Source organism: Crinia signifera, chromosome 9 (genome assembly GCF_055691185.1).
Source record: "Crinia signifera chromosome 9, ASM5569118v1, whole genome shotgun sequence".
NCBI lineage: Eukaryota > Metazoa > Chordata > Amphibia > Anura > Myobatrachidae > Crinia > Crinia signifera.
The window spans coordinates 136,541,164-136,554,733 of NC_139225.1; the positions used below are offsets into that span (position 1 = coordinate 136,541,164).

The 13,570-nt window shown below is 49.9% G+C and overlaps 1 protein-coding gene across 1 annotated transcript; it reads left to right on the forward strand.

Annotated features, from left to right (window-relative positions):
- Nucleotides 1–830: 830 nt before the first annotated feature.
- On the forward strand, nt 831–7,971 carry LOC146036934 (uncharacterized). The gene is made up of 5 exons (XM_083160769.1): nt 831–863; nt 4,798–4,813; nt 5,845–6,114; nt 7,456–7,548; nt 7,943–7,971. The coding sequence occupies exons 1-5, from the start codon at nt 831–833 to the stop codon at nt 7,969–7,971; spliced, it is 441 nt and encodes a 146-aa protein (XP_083016895.1).
- Nucleotides 7,972–13,570: the final 5,599 nt, after the last annotated feature.

Genomic DNA, 13,570 nt, shown 5'->3' on the forward strand with positions numbered 1-13,570 from the left:
GGTGGCGGGGGAAGCAGCAGATGCCGGCGGTTAGCTACATTGCCACGGGGCACGCAAGTGTCTCAGGTGCACGCGCCCCCTGGCGGGAGCTGGCGACTGGCGGGGGCTGGCGATAGTTTCGCCAGCCCCTGCCTGAATGAGACAGGCTACTTCTGTACACACACAGTTACCTCCTTAGGGGTGAGTCCATTCTATACGGTCACAGGAAAGTAGGCAGCACACAAAAGGATCCAAACTTATTAAGAAAAGTGCTGGTGCAGTTATATAAACATATTACAAATTCCGACACTCACGGGGTGCAGGGAGATATCTTGCCGGATGCCCTCCAAAGGTGCACCCGCAGGACACCGCTGTCTTGCGGGGTGAGGCGGCCGTCCAGTCATAAAAAAATACTGAAAGCCAAAACTTGGTAGACATTTCAGCACCTTTTATGTGGTCACCTAAGTTTACCACACCATGTACCCCATATAAATGCAACACAATAGTAACCCCTTATACTGAATTTGCCTCTTACACATTATGCCACATGGAATGAGCCAAATTTTATACCGACTGAGACAAAATTTACTGTAAAGCACATGGATTGAGTCAAAATTCACATTATGCCACATGGATTGAGCCAAAATACACACTATACAAAACGGATTGAGCAAAAAGTCACAATATGCTTCATAAACAGGGGCATTGCGCCAAATTTACACCATAATGCCCATTACATGTTAAGCCACACACCCTAATATCCATAATGCATTATGACAAACACCATAATGCCTATTCAAAATTATGCTACATAAGTGCTGCTTACCTACATGCTCATTGCCAGGGGTTCCATGCTCATTGCCAAGGGGGAATACTTGCTCACAGTAACTGGGGGATAGCTGCCGCCGAGCAGAAGTGACAGCCATTGACAGCCGGCCATTGGTCCCGGCTATTTGAAATAACACCCCTTTCACACTAGAAAATGCAGGGACTTACCCAGGAATATGGTCCCAGGATCATGCAAGGGCATTCCTGGGCTGGCCCCTTTTACACCAGCCTAGTCCCTGCATTTTCTGATGTGAGGGGGAGAGAAAACCACCCCACCAACCCCCTTTAACCAACCAGCTATATTTTCAGAACCAACTGACCCATGTACTTGAGACCAGTATCATATTGAAAAACTTTTGAGTGGGCTTCGAATGATTTCGGTCCCGTGAAACTGGGCTGCTCAAACAACATGAACAACAATGAAAGTACATTTCAGAAATGTAAAAATCGGTTTACCCGCAATATCTCTGGAAACAATTAACCCATATGGACCAACCTGGTATCAGATAGAAGGCCCAGTGATTTGGGGTTGACTGAGATCAATATCGAGCTTTTGTGATGCCAGAGGGGGAACTGGCAGCCATTGGAACTGGGTGGGGTCGGAATTAACGGGTCCCATGTTGTTATCCTATCGGGAAAATGTTCCAGCTTTACCGGGTGATATCTCCGGTTCCCGGGGGGCTAGCTATGTGAGGCCAGGCTCGTTGGAAAGCCCCAGCCCTTAGCTACAAAATGGGCCTATTTGGAGAGTGGGCCTGGAGCTACAGCTCCATCAGGCCCATTGTTAATCCGGCCCTGTATATATGGACTGGACTTGCTGCCGCTCCTTGGAGTCAGATTGGGCTGTGAGATAAGGCAGGGAGTGGCCAGCTCTCTACTTATTGCAGTCTAGACTGGCAGTCTTCGGGAGAGAATACACCTGCCAATGGCCCTTATTCTGATCGGTGCGTACTTTCCCGAATTCTTTCGGATCGCGTTTTTTAGCCGTCTGCGCATGCGTGGGGAACGCTATGCGCATGTGCCACGCATGGTCTCCGTACTTGTTCTCACTAATACCGTGCAGAAATGTGCACCGCATACATTCGGGCAATATGGGTGTGTTATGGGCGTCATGCGGAATGACACAGGGGCGTAGTTTCAAAGTGGGCTAAACTGGGCGGAAACATGGGCGGACACGAGGGAGTACACATATTTTGGTAGGCGTGCATTCGGACAGGACGCCGAATGCACGCGAACAAAAAGGGTAGAAATGTGCGGTGTCCAAAAGGCTAGTATTGCTTTGCGGACACCACTCGGTCATGCGCTAGGCAATCGGAACGCCTAATCAGGACGGACGCACCTCAACCAATGTCAGCTGAACACAATACAATCACCTACTTTACTCATTACTTGTTAATTACACGCTTCTCACTGCTACAATTGGAAGCATTGCAGCTTAAAGGGAACATTACATGCTGCACTTGTCACACACTTTTACACAGCAAATAATCAACACAACTTAATATTAATAATACTAATAGACATGTCACTTCTGCGTGTATCAATTAATATAGACATTTGTGGGGCCAAACTAACATTTATTAAAGCAACTTTGCAAAAAATGTCAAAACCATCACAAAACAAATGGTACCATAACAGGACTAAAAGTAAATAATATATAATAAATAGCCACAGCAGAATCATTAGGAACACATCAGGTGGCTTCACAACAAAAGTATAGCACCAACACTTCTAGTACAGCACACAGTAATGGTAGCCGAAACAGGGCAACAGGGGAACCAAACATGACATTTGAACCGCGGGCAAATGTGGTGACCCTCGGCACGGATTTTGACACAGGATGCTGACACACACAGCTCAAGGGAAGATTTGGGAAGACATAACGGTGGAGATTAATGGGGACACAAGTTCATTTGCGGGCACGTTTGCCCCTGGCAGGCTCCTTGCCACGTGCAGCAGCTCTTCGGCCTCGCCCACGGCCACAGTCAGATGGTGGGTCACGTGGAGCACATGCTGGGGAGGGGGTGGATGTTCTTCCCCCTCTGGCAGCAGGGAGTGATGATGGTGGTAATGCACCAGAAGCGGGTGACATTAGGACCCTATTGGTGGTAACTAGCTCCACCATAAGTTCATTATGGCGGAGGAGGAGTTCATTTTGCCGCAGGGCTTGATCAGCCAGCACCTGCAGGCTAGCAGCAATAGCTTGCTGGCTGGCACTCATAGCTTGCTGGCTGGCACTCATAGCCTGCAGGCTCGCAGCAATACTCTGGTGGCTGGTGGTCAAACCCTGCAGCACCTCCTCGGCCCTACGCACCCGCTCTGATGCCGAGTCTCCCTGCTGCACAATACTTTCTAGCACACGCCCCCACGTGGACAACTCAGCCGCGGACATTTCCGGCTGCTGCTGCACGGGCCTGCTACTGGGGCCAGGTGGCACAGACTCCACAACCTCCTCAAGAGATTCTTGACCAAGCGGTGGGGATGCTGTTGAACGAGAAAATACCAATTACCACACATTCCATGCCAAATTCAAAACATCTACTTATGGCCTGGCAAATAATTACCTTCAAGCGTAGAAGCCATCACTTCCGCTGGGGACTCGCTGTCTATGGTGCTCACCCCCCGGACCTCCTCCACTGCAATGCAGCACTGTGCCATCTCTTCCAGGGGGGTGAGCTTCAGCTTGCCAGGCATGGGGCCAGCCCCAGAGGTGTGGCTGTGTTCCCACCGCTGGGTCAATTTCTTCTTGAGGTTGCCTTTGAAGTCGTGCCACCTGCAATCAAAGTGTACATATTAATACATGTAACTCCTCATGTTTGCTGTAGCACCCATTGCAATCTGAAACATAATACAACATGTGCCTACTGACACCAAACTTACATTATATTCATTTTTAAAACCAACCCTTAGAAGATACAGCAACAGTCACCCTCCAATAACTATCAATTCAATGTCATGGCAAACATGTATGTGCCTCCAAGCAACGTGACCACCCATTGACCAACTCCATCTAATATTGAATGTAAACATTACTGGACTTGTACTGCTCAAATGTAACACACATGTACTTGCCTCTTCTTAACGTGCTCCGCCTCACGAACTTGTGGAGCCACTGCATTAATCTCCGCCGTTATCTCCTCCCAGATCTTCCATCTCCTTGTGTGTGTCAACTTTACCGCTGGGCACTCTATCAAATCACATGCCCGGGTCACCAGGATGTCAAGCTCCTGCGGTTCATATGCCATGTTTCTTGTGGTTGGTTCCTCTGTTGCCCGACTGCCACGGGCACGGCCACTGGCACGGCCACTGGCACTGCCACGGCCACGGCCACCGGTTGCTGTACTTGAAGTGCTGGCCTGGCTACTCTGTTGGGAAGCCACCTGCTGTGTTGCCAATGATTCTGCTGATGCTGAGGATGGGCCAGCTGCTGTTTGGCCTGATGTTGATGGGCCATCTGGGTGCTCTGGGTTGAGGGGGACATAGGTGGTGTTGGCCTCCATGCGGGACAAGAGATTCTGCACCACCTGTTCTTCCTCTGACTCTGAGCCAGCCATGTTTGCAACAACTGTTTGCCTTTCTAGGACAACTTTAAATACTATTTCTGTAATTGGCGTTAATAAGCTGCAACCTGCGTTCCGTACGGCCGCGTTCCGTACGCCAGCGTCAACCGTGCGGCGCATACGGGACGCCCCTTCGTGTGGATAAATATTTCTCAAAAACCTGGCAAACTGAGTAAGTCTGATTTAGTAGCTAAATGCAGATTCCAACACCAAAGACCAAATAAAACTGAGGTCACACATGAAATGTATATTTGATTGTACATCTGTACTGTGCACTTGTTTGGTATGTAGTACAAATGACACTACCCATTCCATATGTAAATCCAGTTAACCACTTAGCCACAAGTAATCAGTGCTAGCATCCAAATCACATGTGAAAGCACTCCAAATTCAGGCTGGATTCTAGCTACTTTTCATTCCACCTCTGTAGTATGGGCCAGTAGAAGGTAAGTGTACACATGGCAGCATGGCCTAATTTTGGGAAAAGGTCTGCCACTATTTGCTATGTTTCTGTTGCATAGCTTTCATTATAAAATAGCTGTTTAGTACCTTGTTGAGTTAGGTGTAAGTGTCTAGTGATGCAGACTATTTCACCTGGTGCTTATACCCATGTTTGGTGAATGTTATAGATTATATATAATGTGTTTACATCATAGTTTAGACTGTGTGTTTAGGATGGGGGTGCGATGCAATGGGTTAGCCGTATGTTCGGGCGCATACACGCTGTTAGTGTAAAAATGAACAATAAAGTTAATACCAAATATCACTCTGACCAACCAATGACAGCACATGATTGTTTGATTTGTGCCATTGCTAAAATGGCTGCCTACCAGCGAGCACAACCATTCTCCACTGCGGAGCTGATGTCGCTGGTGGCAGTGATGGAGCGGAGACTGGGGCAGGCAGGCCCCTTCATCACGAATAGGGACAAGCGCCGGGCATATGTTGCGGCCCGGCGCCGCATATTCGCCCGCACTCATGTGCGGAGGACCATCGCCCAACTGGAGAGGCGATGGTCCGACCTGCGGAGGCGGGAGCCGGAGCGTCTGCAGGCTCTGAGGCGGCGTCTGCAACGCTGTAAGTATTTTCGCAAAATACATATAATTGACAGTGGCCAGGATTCGGTCTGGTTCAAAAGTGATAAAATGGAGAGTAATAAACAGGCAGCCAATCAGCTCCTACCTGGCATTTTACAACTACAGTCTGTGACATGACAGGAAGGAGCTGATTGGCTGCGTGTTTATCACTCTACATTGTATAACTTTTGAAGGCTAGTGCATCTAGGCCAGTGAGTGTTTGCATTTTCACATTATTTAATATTAATATTACATGAGGTCAATTGGGTGTTGATGACATAGAAAAGCCATATACTATATGTGTGATATATAACACATATATAATGTGGTTATGATATGTACTTGTTAGAGTGATTTCAATGTCAAATGACACTCACCCATTTTGTTTGTTTAACCCACAGCGCGGGAGAGAGCCAGACAGGCCCGTGAGGAGGCCACACAGGAGGCCCAGGAGGTGGCCAGTGAGGAGGCCACACAGGAGGCCCAGGAGGTGGCCACTGAGGAGGCCACACAGGAGGCCCAGGAGGTGGTCACGGAGGAGGACACAGAGGAGGCCCAGGAGGTCGGCCAGGAGGTCGAAGTGGAGGAGGAGGAGGTGACCCTACCCCTCCACGATTTGCCACCACCTCCCAATGTGGAGGATGAAGAGATGGTGGAGCTGCCTGGCAGGGGTAAGTAGACATAATGCATCATTACTGAGTTAGGTACAGTTTGTTATGTCGCACAGCTGATTAAATTTTGCTATAATATAGTAAAGAGTAGTCCAAAAAAATGGGAAACAACAGACACACTTTGGCCTTATAGGGCCATGCTGCAAACGTGCAATCTGGATGCTCATGTACAGATGGGTCTTTTCCCATCTTTGCAGGGGATGGCGCTGGCGTCGCCAGCCGCCATCCCCCGCCAGCGCCATGGCGATCGTGAGAAGGGGACGCGCGCGCACGAGAGGCGCGCGCGTCCCCTTCCGACGGCACTTCCATACGTTTCCCCGGTCCCTGCCGGCTTGCCGGCGGTAACCCGGGGTCCCCGCCGCCTGCCCGCACCCCCCCCTAACCCCCCCTAACCCTGTCCGTCTCCCTGAGGCGGAGACGGACAGGGTTTCCGTCGCGCTAGCGACGGAGACTGAGACGCGCGTGCGCGTGAGACGCACGTGCGTCTCAGTCTCCTCGCTGGCGAGGCTGCTGGTGGGTCGCCAGCGCGTACGTTCTGGCGACCCGCCAGCAAGGATGTACATAGGCACATACTGTAGGTGATGAGTGTTTATTTATGGAGGGTCTTTGTATAGAAGCAACAATAAAACATCAATGGAATATGGGCAGGCCTGATTTATACTGGAGTCCCAAGTGGCCAGTTTGCCTGGGCTCCCCTCTAGCCAGTGGGCCCGTGTTGTTGTCATGTATTTTTGAAAGGTATTATGTAGGATGGATTGACCTTAGAAATTGTTTGGTGTATGGAAGCGGATTAGTGCTGCACTTTCACCTATCTGGCAATGTGACAAGGAATCATGAAGTAATGGGTAGAGGGACTAGGCTAGCATTTTAATGTGGTATCTATTCTCTCTCTCTCTCTCTCTCTCTCTCTCTCTCTCTCTCTCATCTATCTATCTATCTATCTATCTATCTATCTATCTATCTATCTATCTATCTATCTATCATGCAGTTTAGCTATTAAGCAGTAACATGCAGGTATATATGTATGGGTAAATGTGGCATGTTGTAGTGGGTGCATGTTTTCAGTTGAGTGAGGAGTCTTTGGCCAGGACAACTGTGAGTGATCCTCAAGTGTGGTTGTGTTTTTGATATATAGATTGTGAAATGTATATGTCACACAAGTGTGTGTGTGTGTGTGTGGTGGCAGCATCATGATCATATATTTGATGCCATTACATACAAGATTCGCTAAGTATTTGTTTGTAATGTATGATTTCTCATGGTGTAGGTACTTAGGATTGACTGTACAAGGTGTACGTGAGTAGCATAATTAATGTTGTACCCCCTTTCTCATGCACACAGATTACCAGGAGCCAGCCCAGGGTGTTAGAGGGGCCCTCATGAGCTTGCGGGAGGACCTCAGGAGGATGACCGCCAGTGGCGGAACTCCCGGAGGCAATGCAGTCATCTGCCGCCGGGCGCCAGGCTTAAAGGGGGCACTGGCTCCATTGCCTCCGATGTTCCCCCCTAGCCTTGTGTGCGGCGTGCATCCCCGTGTTTGCACTGTTCGGGCGGGCGGGAGACCCCCCCTCCCCCGTGCGTGCAGTGTTCCAGGTGGGAAGCCCCCGTAGCCCTGTGCGGCGTGCAATCAGGCGGGCGATCCCCCCTCCCCCGTAGCCCTGTGCGGCGTGCATTCGGGCGGGCGACCCCCCCCCCTCCCCCGTACCCGTGCGTGTAGTGTTGCAGGTGGGCAGCCCCCCTCCCCGTTTGCGGGTGGGCAGCCCCCCCGCAGCTCCCCGTTCACTTGTGTGTAGCGGCCGCATCGCCGCTCCTCCCTGCCGCCTGGCAGCGCGACAGAAGTCGCATGAAGAGGACTGAGCCATCAGTGTCACTGTCAGTGACAAGGAGCCGGGAGGTCGCGCCGCGGAGACAGCCCACCTCACACAGCCAGTGTGCATGTGAGGTGACTGTCAAGAAAGAGCCGGCAGCTGGGTGAGAGATGCTGCAGCGCAGGAGGGTGAGTCTATGTCACCCTGACATCCTTTCTTTGTCTTTCTCCATAATTCATTCTTTATATTTCTTTTATCTCTCTCTCCCCTCTCCCCCCCCCCCCCCCCTCTCTCTAGCTTTGTGTGTGTGCTGGGGGGGGGGGCACCAACTTTAGTCTTGCCTCCGGGCTTCTTCATCAAACTTACGCCACTGATGACCGCACATGTCGAGGACCTATGTGTCCTGCTCCTGGACTAATTTTCTTCCATTTTGTAAGTATTTTCGCAAAATACATATAATTGACAGTGGCCAGGATTCGGTCTGGTTCAAAAGTGATAAAATGGAGAGTAATAAACAGGCAGCCAATCAGCTCCTACCTGGCATTTTACAACTACAGTCTGTGACATGACAGGAAGGAGCTGATTGGCTGCGTGTTTATCACTCTACATTGTATAACTTTTGAAGGCTAGTGCATCTAGGCCAGTGAGTGTTTGCATTTTCACATTATTTAATATTAATATTACATGAGGTCAATTGGGTGTTGATGACATAGAAAAGCCATATACTATATGTGTGATATATAACACATATATAATGTGGTTATGATATGTACTTGTTAGAGTGATTTCAATGTCAAATGACACTCACCCATTTTGTTTGTTTAACCCACAGCGCGGGAGAGAGCCAGACAGGCCCGTGAGGAGGCCACACAGGAGGCCCAGGAGGTGGCCAGTGAGGAGGCCACACAGGAGGCCCAGGAGGTGGCCACTGAGGAGGCCACACAGGAGGCCCAGGAGGTGGTCACGGAGGAGGACACAGAGGAGGCCCAGGAGGTGTCCCAGGAGGTCGGCCAGGAGGTCGAAGTGGAGGAGGAGGAGGTGACCCTACCCCTCCACGATTTGCCACCACCTCCCAATGTGGAGGATGAAGAGATGGTGGAGCTGCCTGGCAGGGGTAAGTAGACATAATGCATCATTACTGAGTTAGGTACAGTTTGTTATGTCGCACAGCTGATTAAATTTTGCTATAATATAGTAAAGAGTAGTCCAAAAAAATGGGAAACAACAGACACACTTTGGCCTTATAGGGCCATGCTGCAAACGTGCAATCTGGATGCTCATGTACAGATGGGTCTTTTCCCATCTTTGCAGGGGATGGCGCTGGCGTCGCCAGCCGCCATCCCCCGCCAGCGCCATGGCGATCGTGAGAAGGGGACGCGCGCGCACGAGAGGCGCGCGCGTCCCCTTCCGACGGCGCTTCCATACATTTCCTCGGGTCCCCGCCGCCTGCCCGCACCCCCCCCTAACCCCCCCCTAACCCTGTCCGTCTCCCTGAGGCGGAGACGGACAGGGTTTCCGTCGCGCTAGCGACGGAGACTGAGACGCGCGTGCGCGTGAGACGCACGTGCGTCTCAGTCTCCTCGCTGGCGAGGCTGCTGGCGGGTCGCCAGCGCGTACGTTCTGGCGACCCGCCAGCAAGGATGTACATAGGCACATACTGTAGGTGATGAGTGTTTATTTATGGAGGGTCTTTGTATAGAAGCAACAATAAAACATCAATGGAATATGGGCAGGCCTGATTTATACTGGAGTCCCAAGTGGCCAGTTTGCCTGGGCTCCCCTCTAGCCAGTGGGCCCGTGTTGTTGTCATGTATTTTTGAAAGGTATTATGTAGGATGGATTGACCTTAGAAATTGTTTGGTGTATGGAAGCGGATTAGTGCTGCACTTTCACCTATCTGGCAATGTGACAAGGAATCATGAAGTAATGGGTAGAGGGACTAGGCTAGCATTTTAATGTGGTATCTATTCTATCTCTCTCTCTCTCTCATCTATCTATCTATCTATCTATCTATCTATCTATCTATCTATCATGCAGTTTAGCTATTAAGCAGTAACATGCAGGTATATATGTATGGGTAAATGTGGCATGTTGTAGTGGGTGTATGTTTTCAGTTGAGTGAGGAGTCTTTGGCCAGGACAACTGTGAGTGATCCTCAAGTGTGGTTGTGTTTTTGATATATAGATTGTGAAATGTATATGTCACACAAGTGTGTGTGTGTGTGTGTGTGTGTGTGTGTGTGTGTGTGTGTGTGGTGGCAGCATCATGATCATATATTTGATGCCATTACATACAAGATTGGCTAAGTATTTGTTTGTAATGTATGATTTCTCATGGTGTAGGTACTTAGGATTGACTGTACAAGGTGTACGTGAGTAGCATAATTAATGTTGTACCCCCTTTCTCATGCACACAGATTACCAGGAGCCAGCCCAGGGTGTTAGAGGGGCCCTCATGAGCTTGCGGGAGGACCTCAGGAGGATGACCGCCAGTGGCGGAACTCCCGGAGGCAATGGAGTCATCTGCCGCCGGGCGCCAGGCTTAAAGGGGGCACTGGCTCCATTGCCTCCGATGTTCCCCCCTAGCCTTGTGTGCGGCGTGCATCCCCGTGTGCGCACTGTTCGGGCGGGCGGGAGACCCCCCCTCCCCCGTGCGTGCAGTGTTCCAGGTGGGAAGCCCCCGTAGCCCTGTGCGGCGTGCAATCAGGCGGGCGATCCCCCCTCCCCCGTAGCCCTGTGCGGCGTGCATTCGGGCGGGCGACCCCCCCCCTCCCCCGTACCCGTGCGTGTAGTGTTGCAGGTGGGCAGCCCCCCTCCCCGTTTGCGGGTGGGCAGCCCCCCCGCAGCTCCCCGTTCACTTGTGTGTAGCGGCCGCATCGCCGCTCCTCCCTGCCGCCTGGCAGCGTGACAGAAGTCGCATGAAGAGGACTGAGCCATCAGTGTCACTGTCAGTGACAAGGAGCCGGGAGGTCGCGCCGCGGAGACAGCCCACCTCACACAGCCAGTGTGCATGTGAGGTGACTGTCAAGAAAGAGCCGGCAGCTGGGTGAGAGATGCTGCAGCGCAGGAGGGTGAGTCTATGTCACCCTGACATCCTTTCTTTGTCTTTCTCCATAATTCATTCTTTATATTTCTTTTCTCTCTCTCTCCCCTCTCCCCCCCCCCCCCTCTCTCTAGCTTTGTGTGTGTGCTGGGGGGGGGGGCACCAACTTTAGTCTTGCCTCCGGGCTTCTTCATCAAACTTACGCCACTGATGACCGCACATGTCGAGGACCTATGTGTCCTGCTCCTGGACTAATTTTCTTCCATTTTGTTTGGTTATTAATAAAAGTTACCCGTTATTTAAGAAGTTGTCTGTGTGTTATTTTAGTATTTCACATTAAAAGTATAAATAGCATTTAAAACAAAAACATGTTGATGTTTAGATATGTACGCAGCAAAAGGGTAGATCACATTTTTATCCCCATAGGGAATGTTAGGGTTAATGTATAGTGCTTGTAAGTGTTTAAGGATCAATTAGATAAATAACAGATGCCCAGGAGCAACAATCTGTTCTCAAAGTGGTTTGATAATTGCCTAAGTGTGTCATGTGATCTATTTGGGAACGCAGATAAGAGTAGTCTGGTTTTTTGCGTAAGTACACCGCATCTGTGCGTAGTGGCCGGCTCGCGTGCGTTCTGACACGGGAAGGCCGTGCATACGCGGTCACACCGTGAAGAATCTGACTGTTTCCCCCGCACACGCATGGTTTGTATGTCGTCCGTAAACACGCCCTGTTCTTAAAGAGTGAGTCCGTCCGAATGCGGAGGACACTTGGGCGTTTCTACGGACGTTAGCCGTACGCCACCGCACAGCGTGGCGTGCGGACCGCACCGAAAGAATTCGCGAACGTACGCACCGATCAGAATAAGGGCCAATGAGACTGCCTGTAGTATTTGTGACTGGCTGGTGACCGTAGAACTACCAATAGGAAGTCACTGACAGTCACAGCAAAACCAGTGCAGTCAGGGACTGCACCTGGCTCACTGACTCAGAGCGGGGTGGCAGATCTTTACCTGGGGGCCACAATCCTGCATACCACAGGAAAAATCCACCACTGGAGGTGAACTGTCATTCCATTATGTTTTTAATTATTGTAGATTTTGACAAATTTTTACATAAAAGCCTGCAAATATTTACAAAGTTGTCAACCAAAGAGATGTCATTGTGTCATTTTTTGGGGGGAAGATTGTGCTGGTTTCACAGCAGAGTTGTAACGCGTCACTTGCTAAATATGGGGTTACTCCAGTATTCTGGCGTTCTGAAAACAATAGTGGTTGTTAGTATTATTATTTATTTAAATGGCGCCACAAGGGTTTCACAGCGCATCACGATACATAAATGAGCAAAAACAAGAAAACAACGTACATGGTAAATAAAGACAGGGGACAGGACAGTTACATCTCAGTTTGGGCTTGGGTAAACCTAGAGCTATCATAACTGCCGGGGAAACTGCAAAAAAATTCTGCCATTAGTAATCTAACCCATTAGGCAGTTATATGATAGTTTCAGAGACTACGGAACTAATGCGATATCGGCAAGTTCACCACTAAATTCAAATTATTTAACTATTAAGCAAAGTGTCTGTATATGGATTGCAGTATTAAAGTGCAATATTGAAACTAAAATTATTAATAATGTCACGGACTGGGCTTGTGGAGCCACTCTGGGCGGTTTTTCTGACACTCGAGATACGGCTGGAGTGAAAATGGCTGGGCGAATGTACTGCCTTCACATAAACAAGACTACCGAAGCGTTGGCTCAACTTGGAGACGGGGGCGCGGAGTCTAACCGTGTGGCAGTTTTCACCAGTGACCCCCGCAAGGGGGTTTGGACTGCACTGCTATTGCCGGTTTCTTGCAGGAAACAAACTGGGAGTGTTCTTTGGGTGACTGAGGGTAGCCCACCCAGTAGCGCACGCAGGGGGGGTTTCTGAGTACCCAGAAACCCCCCAGGAGTCTAAAGACTCTAGGCTGAAAGCTGAGGGTCCCCTCTTTCCATGGGTATAAGAATTTTAAAAATCGAACCTTAGGAACCAGAGATATCTGACTTCAAAGCAGTGGTCCCCATCCAAGCCTGTTAATTGCTCTTCCCAGTCAGATATTTCACTTTCTGTCTGACTTAGAGTTTTTCTGAGGGTATATTCAAAAACCTGGAACTCTCCCCCTTTGATTGACACTAGTAGCTTGTCTCTACTGTTCCTACAACCAGAGATATCACCCTTCCAGCAGCTGGTTACTGCTCCATTTGGTAGGTGGGATTCTCTAGTTTTTAATTCCATTAAAATCTAAGAAATCTATTTTTGGGAACTGGAGATATCGGCAGTCAAGCAAGCTGTCCTCCCACCAGAAAATAATGAATAATAAGCCCACTCCACTATACACCCCTCCTTATGTATCATGGCCCCTTTATTCAGCCCAATGCCCCCTTCTCCCATCCCATCTCCCACCATCTGTGCAGTAAAGGGGTAATTAGTGTAAATTACTGATTCAGGGCCTACATGCTGAGCGGTTGATATAATACCCCCTACCACCCGCGGGACATCAAAGCTTCCCCCACCCCTACCACTGGAGGATCAGTAGGGGCCCCAATACATTGCTATGGCAAGGG

Excerpts from the sequence above, each read along its gene's own strand:
- LOC146036934 (XM_083160769.1), top strand. The coding sequence starts at position 831 with ATGCTCATTGCCAAGGGGGAATACTTGCTCACA. Across the intron at positions 6,115-7,455 it reads GGTGGAGCTGCCTGGCAGGG|ATTACCAGGAGCCAGCCCAG; the intron begins GTAAGTAGACAT and ends TCATGCACACAG. Across the intron at positions 7,549-7,942 it reads CAGTGGCGGAACTCCCGGAG|CGCGACAGAAGTCGCATGAA; the intron begins GCAATGCAGTCA and ends GCCGCCTGGCAG.